Genomic DNA, 23,331 nt, shown 5'->3' with positions numbered 1-23,331 from the left:
AGTCAAATCCTCCCCGAGGTTTTTACTTCAGGAGCCTCCTGCCGGGCGCTATTTTTACAAGCGTGTCAGTCATATCTCTGAAGGCCCAGAGGGCTCTGGGCTGACTGGCTGCAAAACATCATTAAAACTGCATCTTATCTGTAGACGGGCATGTCTGAAGGCCATATATCAAGCTTACATATTACTTATCACAGCTCACGCCCTTTATAATTGCAGTTGCGTACTCTATTTAAAACAATATTACTCAGATTAAATCTGTTTTATACGCCACGGGGAAAATTACATAAATCAAATGTGAAAGTCACGACATAATCACTGACATAATGTAATATACTGTATGTGCCTTTGGCAAAACCAATATTAACTGGTCGATGGATTGATACTTTATTATTCATGTGGAACATTCTCCATAAATTATATTATGTATTGCTTTTAATAGCAGGAATTAAAGAGAATAAATACAGTCTGCATTATATTATTAACTGTGCTAAATGAAAACACAGGAAGGCAGCACACAAGTGTGAAAATCTGGTTCTAAGGAAAGGTTGTAAAGTGAAAAGACAGTAGAAAAGGGGCGTTTTTAGAGCAGTAAGTAAAAAAATTGAAAAGTGTTGCTCACTTAGGGATTAACTAAACGCTTATATTATCTATCTATCTATCTATCTATCTATCTATCTATCTATCTAAAATATGGTGAACAAAACTATGATCCATTAAAGAAAACTATTTTTTTTTTTTTTAACTAAAAGTAAAACTATGAAAAGAAAATAGGTGTCAATAAAGTTTTTAACACACGTAAAAGAGGGTCGGGGCAGCACTATCTGGTCCTTTGATCATCATCTTTATTTTCCTGGAGAGCCTCGCTCTGTGTTCACTCCAGGTCCACCCTGCTTTGCACGAGCCTGCCAGCTGGGCCGGTCCCTGAACGCACCTCCCTCTTCCTGAGTGGCTTTTCTACTTTTGTCGCCCACCGAGAGGGAGCAGAGAGTCTCAGCAGCCCGGGATCAGTCCTCGGGTCAGGACCTCAACTGTCTGATAGCAGGAGTCTCAGTGGGGATTTATTAAGTGTGAGGACCGACTCTGACTCTGACTCTGCGAGTGGAAGTGGACCAGAGAGTGGGACAAACAGCAGCACCGTTTCCCACGGACTAATCTCCCCAAGAGGGCGTTTTTTTTAGTTTTTGTTTTTTTTAACTTGAAGGGGTACCACTCATTCTCTCACACATACATACACACATACACGCGCGCGCGCGCACACACACACACACACACACACACACACACACCACTCCCCATCAGCATCCTGAACTGGTCGTGTCGTCATTCCCACTTTAAACAAGACGTTGAACCATGCCGAGCAAGAGCCAGCATCCGCGCCCGCGGCTGTGCACGCTGGAGAAGGGGGACAACGGCTACGGCTTCCACCTCCACGGGGAGAAGGGTAAGACGGGCCAGTTCATCCGGCTGGTGGAGCCCGACAGCCCGGCGGAGACGTCCGGGCTCCACGCCGGAGACCGCCTGGTGTTTGTGAACGGGGAGGACGTGGAGAACGAGAGCCACCAGCAGGTCGTGTCCCGGATACGAGCCACCGTGGGCCGGCTGGTGCTCGTGGTGGTGGACCCGGACACCGAGCAGCTGCTGAAGAAACACAACATGAAGTGTCTGAAGGAGTACGTCACCGACGGTATCCCGTTACCTTTCGACGAGGAGGAGGAGGAGGAGGAGGAAGAGGAGAAGGTGGTGGTGGTGGTGGAGCAACGGGAGGACCGGGACGCGGACGGGACCGTAAACGGGGATGAGCTGCAGGAGGACGGGACACCCAGGGAGTCCACGCCGGTCCCGGAGAGGAACGGGGGGGAAATCCACGTGCACGTCGAGAAGAAGCTGAGCATCAACTCTGAGAAGGTGAGTCAAAGTTTTAAAAAATAAAAAATAAATAAAAACAGCACTGTTGTTGCTGTGCTACACTTTAAAATGTAAAGTGCACACACATTACTTCAATTAAAAGCCCCTGAACGCATCACTGACGGAGAGAATAGGTGCTCTGTGTCAAAAACACAGATACCAGCAGCACCCACAGCCTGGCAGCATGTGGGTGCAAGGTCAGCTGGCTGGACGTTTCCTGTGGGTGAGAGGACCAACAACACCTGGGTTCAGCTTTGGGATCCAAACTAAACTCTGAACCCCTCCTCTAACCCCCCCCCCCCCCCCCCCCCCCCTCGCCCTCCAGTCTGTTGCTCAACTTTCTCCTCTCAAATAATGTCCCTCATTTTTCTGCAGTCACTTGCAGAAAAATGTTGTCGTCTGTTACGCCACAAGGTTAAGCATTAAGTCAGCATCAATGACACTGAGCCTTTCAACAAAAAAAAAGAGAGAACCACCATAACACATATGTGACACTGCACAGCGACACAACAAACAGGAAACAGTCCTTTTTTCACAAGCTAAATTCATTTTAGCTGGTGAACATTGTGGGCTCATTCTCACTCTGCAGTGGCCACTTGTTGTGTGCGTGTGTGTGTGTGTGTGAGTGTGTGTGTGTGTGTGTGTGTGTGGTTGTGTGTGTGTGTGCGTGCGTGCGTGCGCCCTTGTTTGTCTGTGAACTCAGTAGTGGTTCATTAAAAAGCACTCGAGGAGGAGAAGAGGTCCCCCTCTAGTCTGGAACATCTGTGCCCCTCGCTGCTGCATCCAGGATGTTTACCCCCGAGGCGTTTCTGTCCGTGTCCAGCTCTCCTGCTCCGTAGTTTCTCTCCTGTAGGTGGAGGCGAGGGGGGGAGAAGGGCCACAGTGTGCAGCTCTGATGGCAGATAGCATAACCTGTGTGGTTATTAATACAGTAATGACATTATTAGGCTTTTTCTCTCGTGGAATCATAACCAGGGTGTTCGGTTTTGAGGATCTCTCGAGATGAGGAAGGTCAGAGAGGTCAAAAAGATGATGACTCTTTAAATCACTTTGGGAGAATTACGGAAGTGACATCTGTCGTAATCTAGCTGTCGTATTTTGGTTAATGTGATATGAGGATACAACTTGCATATTGGTCTCAGTTGGTATTAATGGATCTGTTTTACATCTCAAATAACTATCTGCTAAATAAAAAAGAAAAGAAAATACCGCCGATAAGCATCTTTCCCAAAATGTTTACCGCATCTTTTAAAAGTTGGGACGGAAACCAAAAGTTTTCATCAAAGATAAGTTTTCATTTGTTGGATTAAACATGATTAAATCACAGTACCCAATGTCGCCTCTCTTTGATGTCTTGATTCAATGTTAAGATATTACATTTTAAATGACGGACCCTAACTTTTCATCTGAAAATCTGGAACTCGCATGTATAAGTATTTTTTATAAAACAAACTAAAAGAAGAATTAATATTCTTCCAACAGTTAATTTGTTGCAGTTACAGTTTTTTGCCCTAATTGATTAAAGGGTTCTATATACATTTGTGTTATTGTTAATGAAGTTACAAATAGTTTGGTTAGGCCTTAAAATATCAGCATCCTCAAATATTTACATTTTAATAGCTGGAACAATAATGTTGGGGCGGTTTGTACTCAGCGGCGCTAACAAGGAAAACCGATGCTGATCGTCCTGTTTCCTGTTCGGAAAACTCTCCTCAAGCACAGCCTGGAAAGCCACATTGTCATTACTCATAGGTGGCCACTCACTGCTTCCTTACATCATATTTCTTTATATACGGCATATTTATATATAATAACAGTGTAAACAGGGGCCTCCTGGAGTCCTGTTTCTCTGGAGCTCTGCTGGATCAACCCGGTCAAAAGAATATCTGGCGATTGTTCCTGTGTTTGCTCTCGATGATCTCCACAGACGGCTTCGTGGAGCTGTGTTAGTACAGTGCATGCAACACAGAGGGAAGTAGCGCGAAGACGCACTAAAACCAAGATTTCACAGCTGCAGACGTTACCTGGGGACGGAGGACACGGTGGTGTGAGTGTGCCAGTGTGTAAATTGGACTCGAGGGATGTCGTTTGGAGTGTGCTGTGTCTCCATGTTACAGTCGGAGCCACCTCAGCGTGTGTGTGTGTGTGTGTGTGTGTGTGTGGGATGAGGAAGGAGGGCGGGGGGGTGGTGGTGCCTCAACTCTCTTTCTGGAATTTTCTCCCAACATCCTGCCCGGCATTCCTGTGCCCGAGCCCTGTGGCCCGGCCAATGACACACACACACAATCACACACACTCACACACACACACACACACTCATACACACAAATGTACAGCTGCGGGGAAGAAGACGACACACGCACACACACACACACACACAGTCACACTGACGTCCGCACTCCGCCCGTCTGGCCGCAGTGTTTGAAGCGACACAAAAGAGGGTTCGAAGAGCGACGCTTCCTCTGGGAACCAAAATTGCCCTCCTCCCACCCTATGCACGGTTGCCACGGTTACAGTGATGTTATGTGTGTGTGTGTGTGTGCGTGTGTGTGTGTAACGCATGTGCAGAGTATGTGTCGTGTGAGGATGGAGGTAGGCGAAAGTGACACAGCGCCGGGGCGGTGTGAAAAAATGTGACGAAGGGTCAAAACATGAAGCGCGTCCCGGGAAGAACATAACAGCCACTGTCGTCATCGCCGAACAAAAACACACACACACACACACACACACACACACACACAAAAACTCCAAAACACATTGCTGGTCCAAAGGTCGTTGTTTTGTTTACCAGGCAGTAAAATCTTTACTCTGCTATTGTTGAAGTAACAGTGGCCGCTCTGAGCTCGCATTACAGAGATCTAGATCCATCCGCTTACCCAGAAATCCTGTGGAAACAAGTTGGCTGACGTCCATTCTTATGCAGTGCATTAAACTGTGGCATGTATCTTTCTGAATGAACAATGGGAATTATGTCCTCCACTGACATTGGGAGCACGTTATGAGCGGATCCTCTTATGGTTAGAAACAATTTGAGGAATGAAAGATCACATTACTATGTGCACCGGCCCTGCTGTTGTTAGACTAGAAATCTTAAAATGTCTTAATGTGTCCTATCAACAGTCCCAAAACCCAAAGATGTCCACTTAAAGATGACATAACAACACAAAATCAACATATTTCAACTGTATTTAAAGAGTTAACTCTATAAAATGAGCGATTTATCTGTGAAGAAGCATTTTGCAGTCAAATTTATGAAAATATATCTTCTCAGGAGCGGTGATTTTTTCACCAGGCGGCTCACCGCCGTTTCTTCAGTGATTCACTCAGATTCAAGAGAGAGTGTGAAGGTGAGAAGTGTTTTTCGAGAGTCTTCCTGACTGGCCGCCGGCTTCTTACGTAACTCTGGTCTATAAACACTAATGACAGGAGAGGAAGCGCGCTGCTGTCGGATGAACCTGATGAGATCCTGGAGGAGTGTGAAAGTGTGTAACATTGCATCTGCAGAAAGGACATTGGAGTCAGACACGTAGGCGTCTTTGTGTCCTTGTGCTGGTTGTCACTTCCCTCCTCTAATCTGAGCCTCTAATCTGCACGTTCATATAAAACCTGATTAAAGAGTGTGAAGCCTTCCCTGCTTTCGCCACACATGCTTGGCTTTGTATTCTGGCTTTACATACTTGGTCCTTTAACTGTGCACCAACATGTTTTCCCTAAACAAATCAGGCTGAATCTGGTGTGTGGGCGGATTCAGTCTATATTTGTGGTGCCTTCAGGGCCATGTGTCGGCAATGGTCTTTCTAAACCGGCTTTTCAAACAGCGGCGGACCTTTTTGGAAGCGATTATTCAGCTTTCATCCTTTGTCTCTGTAACCTCACGTCCATGTGACCTTCTGGGTTTTCAGACTTTACTGTCCACATCACATCTGACGTAGCGCCTTCAGGAACCGCCCGAGGTTACAATGTTCGGTTAAAAGAGTACACGTCAGCTTTCGATGATCATTTGTTTGTCACGCATCAGAGGCACAAATGGCCACACCTATAGAAGCTGTTTGAGGCGGGGCGGCCAGCGCGGCGCTTCCGGCTGCCTGCTGCTGTCTGTGGGACTCTCGGCCTGTGCACAGACCCCAGGACGTTTGAGCTGGTTTCCTGTCATTGTTGTTGGTGGAAGACAACCCCCCCCCTCCCTTCTCGACCCGTCTGTGTCTGCTCCGGGCGCAACACTAACCTTTAAAAGTGTCTGCTGGGCCTCTTATTGTGAGTAATTACTGTTCACGCATGTGAAATGTAGACACGTCAATGCACCAATGTGTGCCTTTTGGCTCTCATTCGGATTGATAATCTGCTTCCAATCAGTTTTCACATTAGTTTGTGACGTTGACGGGCTTCGTTGAAGCTTTAACTCTGCGGTCAAACATCCTAATTTGCTTCCCCATTGGCTCTAAAGCGGAGGCCTGTGCACACGCGAGTAAACTCACCAACGGCCATTCAGCTTTGTCTGCTTCTGTGAGTCTAACAGCAAATAATGTAACAAATATTACGAAATATATTCATTTAGAGGTGCTTGTTTTGCTGTTTGCTGTATTTTTTGTACATCGTGTGCCATCAGTGGCAACCAAAGGCCAAGAAGGGGTTGCCAATTCATCCAAATGACTTCTTCTTCCCACCAGCAGCTCGAAGCTGGAAAGTTAAACTCCGGCTTCAAGGTTCGACATCCCACTCGTCTCTCTGAGTGTGTGAGCAGAAGTATCGGCTCTACGCCTGCAATGCAAACAGGATACACAATAAATAAAAATGCAACACTGGTTGAACAGCGCGCGGGTCCAGCAGCAGACACTGAATCATGAAGGTAAACAGTGTCTCCAGCTGTGTTTGTTGGTTTGCGTATCATTGAAGCCATTGTGACAAAGCCAGGTATTGTTCAGGCTGCGTTTGAGTGAAGGAGCCGCGTCATCGCGTTTGTCTGCTCAGATATACTCCATGATTCATTCGGACAAGCCGCACGCGGTCCTGGTTTGCGTGTTTGTGTGTTTGTCTTCAGGTTAATGTATCTGCGTGTGTGTGTGTGTGTGTGTGAGAAGGTTTGAGGCTCCGGGGCTTCATTGTGTTTCAACTCAGAGATTTGTTTATTTTACAAGTGTCCCCTATTTGTTTATGATAACGCAGAGGCCCCATCTCAACTGTGTTATGTCACACGTAAGCACGAGGTGATAGCATGATAGATACCACGAGACAATAGAAAGGAGATGCATGTAGACTTTTTGCTCATCAACCACCAGGACTGCAGTATTAAGGGTATCATAATGTAAAAATGCAAATACTGTAACCAAATATGTTATCAACATGGCCCATCCCTCATGAGCCATACTGACAAACAGAAACAAAGCATTGATAATGTTTATCTATCAGCAGCTGATTATAGATACATGCGCTATAACTGTGTATCATAGGGTGACGATAAAGATGCATATACCAAAACCACATTCTCAACCACACTCCCATATTTAATACTTTTGAAAGCTGTGTTTTAAGGATCACCAGCACACAGTATCTGCTGTTTTTGTGTGTTTTATGGGCTGGATTCTCAGAGCAACTCATGACACAATATTTACCCAAGAGAACGAAAGTCTCAGCGGTGTTTCTGTTTCTGCAATGAAAACATACCGCCATTAGTGTGTTTGGTCTTGTTGTATTGGACCTTTTTGTAGCTATTTGGAGGCAGCGTTTGGCCTTTTTATCAGCGGACAGAGGAGCGATGACAGGAAACAAGCGGACAGTGGTGAGGACGGAGACGGTGGCATTTCATGGTCTTAAACCCTCCGAGGCCACCGGGGCGAGTTCACGAGTACAATTTTTTAAATGTCATACACGGTAGGAAGGCACAACCGTAACGTCCTGAGTCAAGGAAGGATCCAGTAACGTCGCAGGAGAACGGGACATTGCTCTATTGATTAGGGGAGCGACACGTCGTCAATGATATGTTGTCTCGTAGCGCGCTCGGTGACGTCGGTCCACACAACAGCCCCACTGTCCCGTTCCTGCAGCCGAGGCCCCTGTGGCTCAGGTCAGGGGTGGAACCTGCACCCTGTGTGTGCGTGTGTGTGTGTGTGTGTGTGTGTGAGGGGTGGAGTGGAGTGGGGTTTCTGGTGATTGGGTCTCATGGGATTCTGGATGCAGACTCCACAATGCCACATTCCAGTTCCCACTCCATTCTGCTGAAGGTTCACCACCCCGGCCGGACAATGAGCCGGAGGGCCGCGCCCTGCCGGAGGGTCAGTGAGGGTGCGGGGGGGGGGGGGGGAGTGACTGGCTGCTCGCCCTGAAATAGACTCACCCCTCGCCGTCCACCGCCCACCTTCCCGCTGTACAAGATGCCATAAAAAAACAAGACAGAGCAAATGAATGTACATTGCGGGTGTCCATATTTACTTAAACTAAGGAAATATAGGAAATAGGTTCCAAAATGTTAGCATGCTAACACGTTAAAGTGGGATGCTGAACCTGGATAACAAACCTACGTGTCTGCTTAACATCATCATGTCGGCGTTCATGACTGTAGGTCGTATAACTCAGCCGCTTCAATGATATTGAGGCTTAAAGGGGCGTCATCGAGACTGCGTCCGCTTTGAGTGACAGGTAGGTGACGTCGTCTCAGGTCGATAGCTGCTAGCTGCTAGCTGTCAGCTCTGCTGTATCACCCGGGCTGCTTCTGCTCCACCGACAATCAACCTCTGGCCCCTTTTTTGCATTTTACTGGCAAGATGGTGCCGGCCGGAGCTTCACCTTGTTATTTTATAAAGCCTCAGACGAGGCCTCACAGAGCTGCGGCCATGTTGTTAGTATTGTTTTTCTATTGCCTTTTGCCTTTTTCTACTCATCGTTTTTCCTTTTCAGAGCACGGGAAAGAATAACGACTGCCTTCAACAGTCCCATCAGGAGAATCCATCACACAAGAAAAGAGATTAGATAGACATTTTTCCACTAACAGCAGCCTCAATAATGCCGCACACCCACAAGGCACGTTTTGATTAAAGGGCATGGCTCTTTTTTGAGAGCCAACATTCAATCACGAGCCCCCGCTTACGCCTTCACCTTCATTTCAGCCGGATAAAATATCGAACTGAAGTCAAAACACACAGAAGAAGAGGAATGTGTCTTTTTCCTCACGGCTCATTATTGAATTAAAAGAGTGTAACATCTACGATTAGACACAAATTCAGCCCCTGACTGAAGCGCCGGTTGTGCAATGCACCTCTGTTGTTTACCGTTTGCTCGCGTGTCACAGGAGAAAACGTACGGCTGCGTGTGACCACATCGTGTTGTCACTTCTGCTCGACTGTAACAATGCGGGCTCTCAGATATCTCAACATCTACATTCTGTATCTTGCCTTCCCCTCTTTCTCTAAATGCCTTTCAGAAACAGAAACGTGTGTTCGAGGCTGCTGAGCCGACGCTGCATTCAGGTCTGCGAGGGTGGAGGGTGGAGGGTGGAGGGTCGGGGACAGGAAGACTGGCCGAGGAGATAAAACTTGTTGACTGTGAGAGGACTGAACTGTCAGTCTGCATCGAGCTGATCTAATACAATAGTGACTTTTTTTTAATGTTATTTAAAGGCTGCAGAGTGGACAAACTAAAGATGAAGGCCCCGCTTGCTGTATTCTCAACGCTCTTAAAGCGACAGCGCGGCCTCTCCATGCGGTCTTATCAGTGCTTGCACCCCTGCTGCGATGACTGACGGTACATTTCCATTTTCTTTCCCCTAAAGAGTCTATTGTAAGGGGAACCCTCAGCAGAACCTTTCTTTGGTGTCTTTTGTGGAGCGGGTTTGTCCCATCCACTAACGGCAGAGGGGACAGTAGGGTGCTTTGTTCCCCCCTCCGCCTGCCTCGCAGCTGGCTCGACGGGCCAGCTTGAAATCCAACACCCCCGTCCTGACCGGGAGAGTGGTGCGCTCCGCTCACTCAGGAGCTCAAAACTTTTGGTGTTTTTAAAAAAAAAAAAAAACGGGAACCAGGTTCACATCAAACCGTTAAGGAGTCTGTCCTCGAGGCCGTTTATCTGCGTCGTAAAAAAAACAAAAACCCGTCACGTGACAATCACAGGGAGCCGGGAGGCCAAAGATTTGTCCCGTCACAGAGGAACCACGGTGCCAGGCGGCGTGTCACTGCAGCGGTTCATTATATACGCTGATCAAAGAGGCTGACGTCTTGGGGGAGGTCGTTTATAAGAGCGACATGCGGGGGGGGGGGGGGGGGGGGGAGTAAGCATCGGGGGGAAAGGGCGATCGGTAAAGATGAAAGTGGGGCTGATTGAGAGGACACATACGCACAGAGCAGCTGAGTGTGACAGCTTCCAGCAGGACTCGTGAGTTTAGCAGACGCCGGACAGGCGGCTAAATTACATCAGTGAAGTGACACGTAATTACAGCACATTTGTATCATGTGACATTTTCCTCTCTTCTCCCCCCTTTTTTTACTCGATGTGAAACAAAAAGAGCAGTGCAGTCAGAGAACCGGCAAGCCTACAGTCACAGATGTCCTACATGTGTTCTGCTTTTGTACAGTAGTTACACATCAGTCCGCTGGCTAAGCATGAGGAAAATATGAAGCAAGTGGCAGAGCTGCAGCCTCTGGCATCATACACACACACACACACACACACACACACACTCCTTCACACACTGCTCACTCGCTCCATGCCAGAGGCTCAGTCGCTCCTCTGTCGAGCAGAATCAGCAGGAGAGACCGACAGATGCAAATCTGCGGCGGCTGAGTCGGAGGGTGATAAACATGATGGATGGATGATGTGGAGGCTGCCTTTTATAACTCCCTGAGAGGGTTTAGAAGATGCAAATCAGTCAATCTGGCCTGTCAGGCACTCACTTACCTGTGGATTCCTCAAAGGCAGGAAGGATTGAGGACTCTGTGCTCCCTGTGAGGCTGTATGCATGTAAATGCTGACATTTGATATGTCTGTAGCACGCCATGGATGCTGGCGTGGTCGAGTGAAATTTATTGAAGGGATTGCAATGAAACTTGGTGCAAATGCAAATATTCAGACACTGAAGATGCACAAGGTTCACATCAATAAGAAGATATCACAAGCTTGACATACAAAGTGATCTCATCGATTGATACTTGACGTATGAGGTTTGTCTTTCATTCACGACAACATAAACAATATTGTGCATGATAGAAAAGAGTAAAAAAAACACCTTGTATTTGTATTTAAAATATTCGCTGTTGCATTTCAGGGAGCAAAGATTTCCATTTTTTTTTTTTTTTTTTTTTAATCCTTTAAGACTCGGAGCAATGAGAGCTCCCCAAACGTGCCGGACGGGGCCTGCACACCTCACCAGGCCTGCAGGTTGACCTTTGCCTCGGCCTCTTATCTATAAACTATCGCAGCTTCCTGAGGAAAACCAGAAACGAGTCTGAAACAGGTTCACATCAACGTCTGCTCGGGCAGCCTGTAAGCCCTCAACCGCTCGCAGATAAACTTTGTGCCGGAGCAGCAGATGCAGTGAGAGTTGTGAGACGGCCCTGAAGCGCGTTTTGAGAATATTAACACGGGCCCTTGTTTTGTTTTGGAGTGATTGGTATTCAAGGAGACTGCTTATTTGTAGTCCCCAAAGCCTTTCAAAGCCCGAGCGGCGCCGATAGAAACTACACTCACACGTCGGCCGAGTGGATCTCAATGACGGCAGCCGTTTGTCTCAGATGTGACGCAATTCTACTTTCTATATGACAGGAACAGATTTCCCTTCATTCGGGCTGTCCAGTGTTACTTAACTTTGCTTGCGTCCGAGCCCGCGTTAAAAGTCGCCTCGATGTTTGCATCTGTTTGCGCTGGACGCTAAGCAACGTCGCATTAACTCAGCTGTAAAACTCAGCCGATGAGCCGCTCAAAACAAACAGTTTACAGAAATGATATGCGTGTGTTTTAAGGCCGGCAGTCGTATTACAATACATCATCCAAGGAAACAATGGTGTCATTATGACAAAGTATACATGAACGTCGACGCAATACATCACAATCTGTGTCGCTGGAGAGAAAAACAAAACATAGACGTCGGTGAGGTGAAAACGTTGTTTTGCAAAAATGAGAAAATGCCTCGATTTCTCACTTGATTTATTGATTGTAAACTTAAGATTATGGTCTAGGTGGCAGGTTTCAAGTCTTCTTCATAACCAACGCTCCCATTTAGAGTCAACAAGGCCATAAAGCAGAGTATACTTCAGGGACACCTTGTAATTGACAGGCTCTTTCCACAGTTCATGGAAGTTATTTGGATCATTATGGTCTCCTGTAAATGTCTGATTCAGCAATCGGTTGTGACTACGACCGTCGTAATGCCGAAAACTCAAGGCTCCTGAACTAAAAGGACAGTCCACCAACCGATGGGTGACATCATGGTGACCACGTCCGCTCCTCTCAGGCGCTGCTGGACTCAGGAGGAAACAGCTAATCTGTGTCAGATTCGCCTCGCAGTCATGCGAACCAGTATTTCAGAGCGGCTCGTTTCTTTTATTAGACGTCAAACACACTTACTTCACTCTCTGCCCTCGGGACGCGGTGCACGTTTGTGCATATATGTCGGGGTGTGTTTTGTATTTGAATGTCAGGAAGTTGAGTCGGCTCAGAGGGAAGCATATTGAGAGAAGATGTGTCAACAGTTCCTGTTCAACACTTCCCTCCTCAAAGGAAAGTTTGTGTCACCGAGAGAGAGTTCAACCTCAAAACGCTGTTTTTGAGCGCCGAGAGCAACATTTCACACAACGGAAAATGACAAGTCTTTGATCTTTAAAGTGCTGCAAACAGGCCGAAATATTGACGGATGGACGGAAAACCTTTTATCGTTATTTGGAGACACATTATTTCTGTGATCCTGAAGCGTGAACATGACTTTTAATGATGATGCCCTAAATGTTTCCAGGTGGACGGTCAGCCATTACATCACATGAGGACTTTTATAGTCTTGTTGTGGGTTAACAACAACCACACTAAGTCTGAGGAAGCAGCACAAGAAGCAGATGAATTAATCTGCGTTTTCCATGTTTGTGCAGATGTGTTAGGGTACAGGAAGCGCTCTAAAGAAAATAAAGAACCCGAGAGGAAGTATTCAAATCAAACTCAGGCCGAAGCTTAGCCTGTATGAGAGAAATATGTGTAAAAGGACACAGATTTGTGTGTCATTCAACAGCGGATAAGAGCTGTACAGTATGAGAGCACGTGGAGGAGGTTTACGATATCTCGGCGACAGAACGTCCCCTGAACGCTCCGCGCCTGTTTCCCCGATGTTCAGCTGAGTTCATCAGATTTCTACCGTAACGTCACGGAGACATCTCATTGTCGCTGTCGTTAACAAAACGAAACGCACGCACACAAGCACACATTTTGACAAGTGGCCCTGGCTTGTGTGCGTTCAGCAGATTCCACAGATTTCTGATCCGCGTGGAGATTCTTCGTCCCTCCACTTCGCTCCGACACAAACTCTCCTCTGTTGCCGCCGCCAGAGCCTCTCTCTCTCTCTCTCTCTCTCTCTCTCTCTCTCTCTCTCCCCTCCTGCACATGGACGCCCAGCGCCAGCCAGAGCAACCGATGTGTGCTGACGCCACTCAGCGTTTCATCTGCTTTCATTTGTCCAACACATAATTGTGGATCGCCGAGAGCGCTCCACTGTGGCACGGGTCGAGAGCTCTCGAAGGGCTCGCGTGAATCCCGTTGTTTGCTTCCACGCTGTTGTAGAAGACGGGTCATGGTAGGCTTCCACGAGAGCGAAGGTCAGTAATAAGAAACAAACATCATTAAGCTAAACTAAAGTGTTCGGTCTGTACTTTGGATTGCATCGTTCACATTTAAAGGGCCATAAAGGAAGATGTCTAAAGATGTCTGTCTAATCAGTGACCATTATGATGAAGCTGCAGGGCTCTTATCAGCAGCACATGTCGCTCAGCAGGCTCGTGACGGGCACGGACACTTTGTGCTTGCGTTTCAATGGAGGCAGGTGACATGGCGCTCGAAACCGACGCTGACGCGCCACAAATCCAAGTTGACCTCGACCCAGCTTTTGTCAGCGCTCTTTTCCTTTCACCCTCTACCATCCAATCTTCCCAAAGTACGAGCAACAATGGGCCTGGCCGTCTCGTTACTCTTGTCGCGTGTAGCGTGTGTGTGTGTGTGTTTGTGTGTGTCGTATTACCCATGATGTTTTTGTTGCGGACATTCACACGTGATGGGAAAGCCTGTAGTAAAGGCACAGAGGTTTGATGGACTCATCTTCTGATCTCACTCTTGGCAAGAAAATGTTCTCAAAATGTCTAACCGTCCTTTGAAGGCTGCACGTTCTCAGTAAAATGCAGCCTGTGAGGGAAAGTTCAACCCAACCCTGATGCAGAGTGAACACATGAGGCCAAAACAAGCTGCAGAGAGAGTGGCGTGTGCCGCTCGCTGTTGTCACATCACATGACTTTTGATGAAGGTTCTCAGTTCCCAAAAGCACCACTTACTCTCTTTCGGAGCCGCCGCAAAGTTTACGAAGCATGTTTTTCTTCTCAAGGTGTTTTACTGAGCCCAAAAAAGAGAGCGGCTCATTCTTGGCGGCCGGTGGTTTTGGGCGTTAGCTCGGAACGATTGTCTTACATAACGCAGAGAAGTGACAATCACTCGTCGCTCGTGCCAAGTTGTACACAAGAGAAAACGTCGAGACGGTTGTAATAATGTCCGCAGTTCATTTATAAAGTGTCTTTCATCAATCTACCTTCTGCCAGAGTTTTCTGTAGACATTGAGTCAGACTTATTTATAGTTGGGACTTCATTGTCTTGGCGTGTACAGTTGACAGAAGGCGTGCGCTCACGGCCGCTCTGATGTGGAGGGAGTGTCAGGTCAGATGTGGTCACACTGACAGAGATTATCCTGACCAGCGCTGCGTTTCCATCATTTCTTATTTTGACCTATTTTGATGGCCGAGCCATTAAAGACCCCTTTTCTAAATAAAGAACCGGCTCCTTCCACTCAGCGGAAGGGAGGTTCTGGAGTGTGGAGCCGGAGTTTTTTCCTGGATGACAAAATGGCTCTTACTTCTTCCTGCCATCCCTGAGTGGGACGGGACGGGGCGAGGGGCGGCGGTCAGGGGTCAGCGCCCGGCGCCCATTGTCCTGCTCGGAGCCCGGAGCGAGCGGGGAGCGGGCCGGTCCCTTCCTCAAGGCCAGAGCAGCGCCTCCCCCCTCCCCAAATTCCCCGCAAACCTTCCCAGCGGGCCTCCAATCGCCTGCCTCCAAGGCCCTCTTCCTTCCTACGTCTGGAGTCACGTGGAGTCCAACGGCGGCTTCAGTTTGCACTAAGATTGTTAAAAACACACTTCACAACACAGCAGCGGCCACCTGTATGTTCAACCTCGGCTTTATATTCATGGTTAACGACTCACTGGAGCTCTCCGTAATCTTTGTGCCTCTTGTTCTTCCTGAACCCACGGTGGAGGTATTTATGCTTTTTAAATAAGCTGCTGCTCTGCTCTGTGGGTGCGTGTCGCTCACCGGTGTATTAACGCACGCGGCCTCTGTTTCCTCTCCTCTGGTCTCTCCCAGGAGGTGTTGTGCACTGGGCCGCGGCCTCGTCTCTGTGTGATCCAGCGAGGGCCGAGCGGATATGGCTTCAACCTGCACAGCGAGCGGGCGCGGCCGGGCCAGTACATCAGAGCGGTGGATGAAGACTCTCCAGCAGAGAGGGCCGGCCTGCTGTCCAAGGACAGGATAGTACAGGTACTTTAGGGCTGAGGCCGAACACTGTGACCCCACGCAGGGCAGGAACGCCGTACGGGGCAATGAGACATTTTTATTATCGTTCTACAAGATTTTCTTGTTCAGAAACTCGAGACACGTTAATGTAAGTTCATGGCAGATTAAAGTAAGTTACCTTAATAATGTGTCCTTAACAGAGTCATCTTTATAGGAAGTAACGAAAGAGAGTTGCACAAAAATACTACACTTTACACTTACGGGTGTAATGTGTAGTCAGACATCACCGCCATATTAAAAAGTTATGAGATGGGAAGCCTGTTGACCTCATAAAGTATTATTTTATTATTTGTTTCTAGTGCTCCACTAATTAATTGATTAAATAGTGTGAAAATGTACCCAAATGCTGCCTTTTACACATGTACACTCTTTGGAGATGCATATTTGCCATTAATGGATGATGCACAATATCAGGTCTTAAAATATAGATTATGTCATAGGACATGTCATACCTATTTTAGATGGAAGATAAAAAAAAAGTGCATCTGTACAAAAAGCTTTATTTTAAAACAGAAAACAAATCTGATTGATTTTTACATCCACCACAAAAACACAGACACACACACACAGATCCTGTTAAATTCCTCTGACTTTCAGGCACAGAAGCCAAACTTCTTTTCATGAGAATGATCCGATGCTCCGATGCTGCATCCAGATCTCTTCACAGCCCCGTCATGAACTTTCTGCTCTTTGGGGAACCGTGACATGGAAACGTTTGTGAACCTTTGCTCTAAAATATATTTCAACCATAAAACCTTGTGCTTGTAACATCATACAACCAAACAGTACTTTCACTTAATATTTAGACAGAAGAAGCACAAGCAACACGACTCACTCATGACTCAACGTGACTCATTCACTGGCGCACTTTATTCTCACCAAATTAAAGCGGCGGCATGTTCACTGCCCTTCACTTCCTAACTAGAGGGAAAGGAGAAGGAAGATTCAGAGGAGAAGGAGGACAGAGGGATTAGAGGGGTCTGTGTGAGAGTCTTGCGAGTGGTCTCCAGTCCCCCAGAGGGCCCCAGACGGCCTCACCACCCACTGAGGAGCGGCGCTTTGTGGGGAGCGGACAGCCATTGTTTCTGCTGTTACTGGCCAAGCAGCTATTGTCCAGCTTCCTCTGTGGGGCTGGCTTAGACGTGCAGGTCCACCCTGTGACCTAAACACACACAGACACACACACACACACACATACGCCCTCTGAGACATTTCTCACATGCTTTCCCATGGTGATTTAATCCCAGAACGCTCAGCTGACGTGGGACTGAGCCCCCTGACACGTTCCTGTACTCGTTCAAGTGTCACACCGGCGAGTAGCGGCAGGATGCGCAGTGGATTTAAGGAACAAATTCAAAGAAAATAAATCAGGATTTTTGTTATTGAGCATTGGAGGGACTGTTTTGTAAGTTGAAGGAATGTGTGTGTGTGTGTGTGTGTGTGTGTGTGTGTGTGTGTGTGTGTGTGTGTGTGTGTGTGTGTGCGTGTGTGTGTGTGGACACACAGGATTTCCTGCCCCGGAGCCTCTGGCAGACAAAGTGATAATATTGAGAAAGAAATCCTTGACAGTGATAAAACAGTTTGTTCACTTGTCTGTGGGAACAAAGACAAAAAGGAACAACAATTTTTTTTTTTGTTTAAGTTTGAAGGATTTCTATCCAAAGAAATATTTTAAAAAAAACGTGTCTCTCCTCAGGTGAACGGTCTGTCGGTAGAAGGGAAGACGCATTCAGACGTGGTGGCCGCCATTAAAGCCGGCGGGAGAGAGGCCCGCCTGCTGGTGGTGGACCCCGACACGGACGCCTTCTTCAAGAGGTGCCGAGTGGCGCCCGGCCCGGACCACCTCTCTGGTGAGAGGACACGCACACACAACAACGTCCACACCGCCAAGCGGCGGCGAGAGCTGAGCCGCAGGGCGGAGCGATGCGGCGCTCCAGGTTCATCACGCTCTTCTCCCACAGATTAGAAGTCGGCTCTTCTCTCCTCCTTTGATTCTTTCTGTCCCTCTGTGTCTCGCTCTATCTTGTGTGGCTTTTTTTTCTTCCTTTTCTTTCTCTCTCTGCCAAGAGACGGAGACGCTGAGCCACTTCCTGCCCCCCCCTCATGTTGATGCCCTGAGGAGAAAGTTAATCTTTCAGACACAAATAGATCCGATCAGACAGATCAGAGTGGGATGTCACACGGTGACAGTGTTGTTTGTGTGATGTGAAGGCTTGAATGCAGATCTCTCTCCTCGCAGAAGTTTAATAATCACATTGCAACACTCCAAACAAAAATACACTTTTTTGTTTTTGTTTTTGTTTTCTGGATCTTTCGACTGCATCCTGTGGCCTTCATCAGCAGATGGAGCTTGTCCTGCGAGGCCTCGGGATCCGGCCGACAGCTCCAGAAAAGTTCCAATAAGAGAAGCTTTGTCCGGGCCGGTTTGTCAAACTGCGATTTCAAAGGGCAATAAATGAACACACGACTGATTTAAGGGATTAAATCCTTTCGTGACCTTCTTCTCCACTAAAAGGTCACATGTGGTCAATCCCAGGGGCAGAAGGAGAGTCGGTGCCTTGCTCAAAGGCACCTCGACTCGACACGGGTCCTGCTGTACCTGCCACGGCCCCCAGGGGGAGCCGCAGTACAGTGTGTGACGGGTTTCTGTGTTCGAGCACCGACCCTCAGGCAGGCGGTGTGTGTGTGTGTGTGTGTGTGTGTGCGTGTGTGTGTGTGTGTGTGTGTGTGTGTGTGTGACTGTAAGTTAGGGAGTGTGTGTGTGTGTGCGTGTGTGTGTAAGTCTGACAGTGTGACTCTGAATGTGTGTGTGAGTGTGTGTGAGTGAGTAAGAGAGAGTGTGTGTGTGTATGTGTGTGTGTGTGTGTGTGTGTGCGTGCATGTGAGTAAGAGAGTGTGCATGAGTGTGTGCGTGTGTGTGTGTGCATAAGCGTGTGTGCGTGTGTGTGCATAAGTGTGTGTGTGTGCATAAGTGTGTGTGTGTGTGTGCATAAGTGTGTGTGTGTGTGTGTGCATAAGTGTGTGTGTGCATCATGAGACCCCCTGTGTAAACATGCTGCTGCCAGCTGTTGGCATGGCAACCGACTGTGAGCGAGGGCTCAGGATGCCGCCCTCTGCTTTCTGGACCGAGGAGATGGATTTATTTCACTTTCTATGTGTGTTAATGGTTCATGAATGTTCCCAGTGGATGAGTAATACATTAGATACATATTGAAGCACGGCGGGGACTTTTGCCCTGTGCTGTGTACTTTGGTGCGATGACCCTCATGAAGAGGCAGAACGAGAGGACGAGTGTTTCCTGGACTCTTAAACCCTCCGGCGTTTCAGTCCAGAATTAAAAATAGCGACGCCCAGTGAGGTGTTTCCCAGGTAACTGCCTGCACTTCACCTGCTGCCTCCAGCGACTCTCCACTCGGCCGGCTGGCAGCTTTGTCTGGTTTCCAAGGCGCTCGCTCCAAGTGGCCTCTCAGCCCCGGAGCCAGAGCTGCATTGGGACTCGGAGAGGCTCCCGTCACAGAGTCACAAAACGAGCAGGACTCCAATCTCAGATTAACGCTGAAGCGCCATCATTAGCGATAACGGCGCGCGGGCAGAGGATCAGAGGGATGGAAGGTATGACATCTGTGACCGCGTCTGCCTCTCAAAAGGGAGGGTTGATTTCCAACATGGCGACACGGCGGTCTATTTTAAAGAGGATATGTAGAAGGTCTGTTGGGGGGGCCATAGAGGACCAGGATGAGCAGCACCTCACAGCGGATGAACCCTGTGTGAATAATAGATGATCAGCTCATACCTGCCCCGTGTAACAGAGTAAGTGTTGGTGGGATGAAAGGTGAGCTGCAGAGAGACTCTTGACCTGGCGGCGCGGAGGCTGACGGTGCAGGTCTCATGAAGCGGCGTTAGCTCTGACAGACGGGAGAAAAGTTGTGGGGTTTTTTGGAGTGCGATGACTGATTCTTGTGTCGTTTTCATGTCTGCAGGTCCGCTGCCTGAGCCGGTCATCAATGGAGGAACGGATGAGAAGGTAAAGTTCACACCAGCAAATATATATATATATATATATATATATATATATATATATATATATATATATATATATAATGACAGAATGACGATTGAATGCTATCATCTGGTTTTTTGGAGATTTACTTTAGAGCGAAGCTAAAAGTGGGATTTGAGCTTTGAAGTGTGCGAAGAGCTGTCGGTCTGCCACTGTGGCCCCTTCCCATCCTCCCCGATGGAGCCGCTCCTTCCTGACAGTAACAGATGTGCTTTGAATAATCTGCGGCTCTGTGACAGTCCGGCAGGCCGGTCAGGGCTTCAAAGTGACACGCAGCATTTTGGTTTTGCCACATCAGAGAACCGAGGCGCCGCTGAAGTTAGTTATTCATCACAGAGACGTGTCCTGAACGGACTTTCCTGTGATTGTCTAAACGTTCTGGCGTTCTCTGGACGGTAAACCCCACCCAGCTACGCCATTGACTTTGAATTATTTGAAAGGACGGATTGAAAAAAAAAAACTTTAACGGTGTGTTCAGACAGAACAAAATGCAAAATTCAGCAGTAGCTCAACTCGCTGTTAGATGATGTGAACTAACGCCAGGCTGCGTCTGCTCGATATAAAAACCTTTTGACCTCGATCCAGGAGCTTCATTGTCATGATTCAGAAACATATGGGGACGAGATAAAGAGCGAAAATAAAAACAGAACGAGCAGAGGGAAATAGCCGACACAACACACCGTCATCCGTTTCTAGCTTAACGTCACAGCTAACGTCTGTAGCTGTTTGGGGCAAAACAAAATAATTGGTTGTTCATAACGCCGTCTCTAAAAACATAAACTGTTCTTTGTGTACTTTGTTTTTTTTGCCGGTACCACAAACAACCTATTCTCAGTTAATTAGTGAATTTTAGAGGAGATTTTGTTAAATTTAAACAGCCGCACAAAAAACTGATTTTACCCAGTTTCCAGTCTTAATGCTAAGCTAAGCTAAGTAGCTTATTTACAGTGCAGATATACAGGTGATAACACCCGTCTCATTCAATTCTCCACCATAAAGAGAATAAGCACTCTACTAAAATGTCAAAAACTTTTGCTTTTAGCGTGTATCTATTCCATTAAACCCAAACTCTGTGCGTGTGGTTGCTTTTCTAAGCCCACAAGAATGCTTTTTTGACGACCTCTCGGGTTACCAGAGTGTCTTGTTCCCAGGTGGACACACTAGACTTAGTGCGTGAATCAGTGTCGATAAGATAGACACTTGTGTGAAGACCGCAGAACACAAACTGAAAGAAGCTCCTGTGCTGACCCATGGCTGCCTTTCCGCTCGCGAAGGGAAGCCTGGGCCGGGCTTCCCGTTACTCAGGGACCAGAAGTGCTGCAGTGAAGTTAATTGTTCCTCGTATTGTTGCATAACAGACACTTGTTATAGGGTTGCAGGTCGGAGAGGGAGGGGTGGGGTCAGAGGTCAGGGACAAGTAGTCTGTGAGGTAAAAGACGGCGTCTTTAAAGGGGTTGGAGTGGGTCAAAAATGTGTGACATGCTGATAATTATACTGAGGCTGCAGACACGTAAATGCCTCATCCTGTAAGCTTTGCTGCTCATTCAAACTGCTGCAAAACACGGAGGGCAGGAAATACACTGGAATTCAACCAGGAAGAGAAGCAGGAAGAGTTTCTCAAATCTCACAACTCTTACAAAACTACATTTAAAGTGTTGCCTTCCCCCCGAATATAATCCAAGGAAAGTCAAAAGATTCCCTTGTTCATCACAAAATTAGCAGAAATGTTAAAGACTCCTCAGTTGCTTCTAATGAACTTACACTCAGCAGAAGAAAACAACTCAAATACAAGGTTGCCTCCCTGTGGCGAGGACGGGTACTGCACCACACAAAAGAGAAACAGTTTCCAAGTCACACTTGTTGAAATGTAAATGTCGATAATATCCATAAACGTCTGATTTGTTGGTAATGATGTTGATGATGAGTGTTTGTGTTCCCAGGTGAATGGTCGAGGGGCCAAAGAGAGGGACTCGACGCTGTCAGTGAGCCCTTCTCCTTCCAACGCCTCGTCCAACACCTCGCTCACGACCACGAACACCCCACCTGAGGTACGTCCCAGGAAATATCCCGAAAGCACGACCACCTCTCACGATTAATGTGAAGTGGACCGAATGTCTTACATCTACTTTCCCCCTGTTTTGTTGCATCCATTCAGGGTTTTGTCGCGGACGTCATCCCAGCGCTCAACTTGTCCCTGCAGCAGGTCAAAGAGCTCGCCCACCAGAAGCGCTCCAACAAGAGAGCCCCGGCCATGGACTGGACCAAGAAAAATGAACTCTTCAGTAACCTATAGGGCGACTCCGCCCAACTCACACACAGATTTTATAGAGATTCTTACAAAGAGAAAGACATTTGTTTTGCATCATCATGACATTAAAAGAGCAGATTATAACTTTTTGGCATCAGACAAATCAAGGCGTTCTGTAAAATATAGTATTCTTCTTCTTATTACTCTTCATGCTATTATATAATCCAGATATTCAATATATATATAATAATATGTTTAATGTGATACTAACAATGAGAGATGCAAATGCCAATGAAAGAGAACTGGACCATAGTGTGTGTGTGTGTGTGTGTGTGTGTGTGTGTGTCTGTGTGTGTGTGTGTGTGTGCGTGTGCGTGTGCGCGTGCGTGTGCGTGTGTAGACCCTGACAGTCCCTGCTGGCCAGAGTCTGGTGCCTGTGAACACAACGAGGAGTTGATTGTTATGTTTTGTGTCATGACCGTCCTCTTCCTCCTCCACCTCCTCTTCCTCTTCTTCCTCTTCCTCCGTCTGCTTATCCGTCTTTTAAAAGTTTTTACTAACTTTTAAAACATCAGCAGGAGTTAAAGCAGCCCGACAATCAGTTTTTCATGAAGATAGTTTACCTCCTCGTTAGTTTGTAGGGTTGACATCTGACTGAACAGTAGAGGTTTCATTTGAGTAGAATACATTTTACATGTTAACACCCTTTTTTGTGATATATTAAAAAAAAAAAAAAAGGTAAACATAATTTCTTCCCTCATAAAATATGAATTCCTAACATGAACTGATAACTTTAAACTGGAAAGAACTGTGTTTTAAAGAGAATTCTCTTATATTGTCTGTATGTATATATCCATACACATAGATATATCTATATGTATACAGTATATATAATACGTAGTGCATATTTTACGTTTTTGACATGAATTCTACTCCATAGTGAAATGTCTGAATACACAATATCCTCTTTCATCAAATGTGAACTACCGTTTATTCTGAGTAACTTATAGCGTCCTCTCTTTGCCGTCATGTCTTCTGTGAACGTTCAGTTCACATTTTGAGCGTCTGGAATATTTTTATTGCTCTCGTGAGAAATTAGATTTTTACACATTTCTATCAATGTCTTAAAAAAACCATAATGATGTAACTTTGAGATGATGTATTTCTAGAAGAACGTCCATGCTTCACTAGATTTTACGCTTTTGTTCATGTCGTTTGTAATGAGAATGCTGATGATTTTTCAAAATGAATGATTTAATTATTTTTTTTGTAGCTTGTGTAAGAAGTAAGCGATTTCTTTACTGAAATAAATCCGTCATCACAA

At 46.9% G+C, this 23,331-nt stretch overlaps 1 protein-coding gene across 2 annotated transcripts; it reads left to right on the top strand.

Moving 5' to 3' along the window:
• Positions 1-953: 953 nt before the first annotated feature.
• On the top strand, positions 954-23,331 carry LOC137786826 (Na(+)/H(+) exchange regulatory cofactor NHE-RF1-like). 2 transcript variants are annotated; one of them, XM_068578935.1, is made up of 6 exons: positions 955-1,905; positions 15,490-15,663; positions 17,396-17,549; positions 19,680-19,723; positions 21,700-21,807; positions 21,915-23,331. In XM_068578935.1, the coding sequence occupies exons 1-6, from the start codon at positions 1,351-1,353 to the stop codon at positions 22,050-22,052; spliced, it is 1,173 nt and encodes a 390-aa protein (XP_068435036.1). In that variant the 5' UTR covers positions 955-1,350; the 3' UTR covers positions 22,053-23,331. The 2 variants fall into 2 exon arrangements, with proteins under 2 accessions (XP_068435037.1, XP_068435036.1); XM_068578936.1 differs by lacking the exon at positions 15,490-15,663 and having other exon boundaries at positions 954-1,905.

This window comes from Clinocottus analis, unplaced genomic scaffold (genome assembly GCF_023055335.1).
Source record: "Clinocottus analis isolate CAN_PGR_092001 unplaced genomic scaffold, fCliAna1.0.p SCAF_16, whole genome shotgun sequence".
Lineage (NCBI taxonomy): Eukaryota > Metazoa > Chordata > Actinopteri > Perciformes > Cottidae > Clinocottus > Clinocottus analis.
This window is presented reverse-complemented; position numbering and strand designations above follow the sequence as displayed.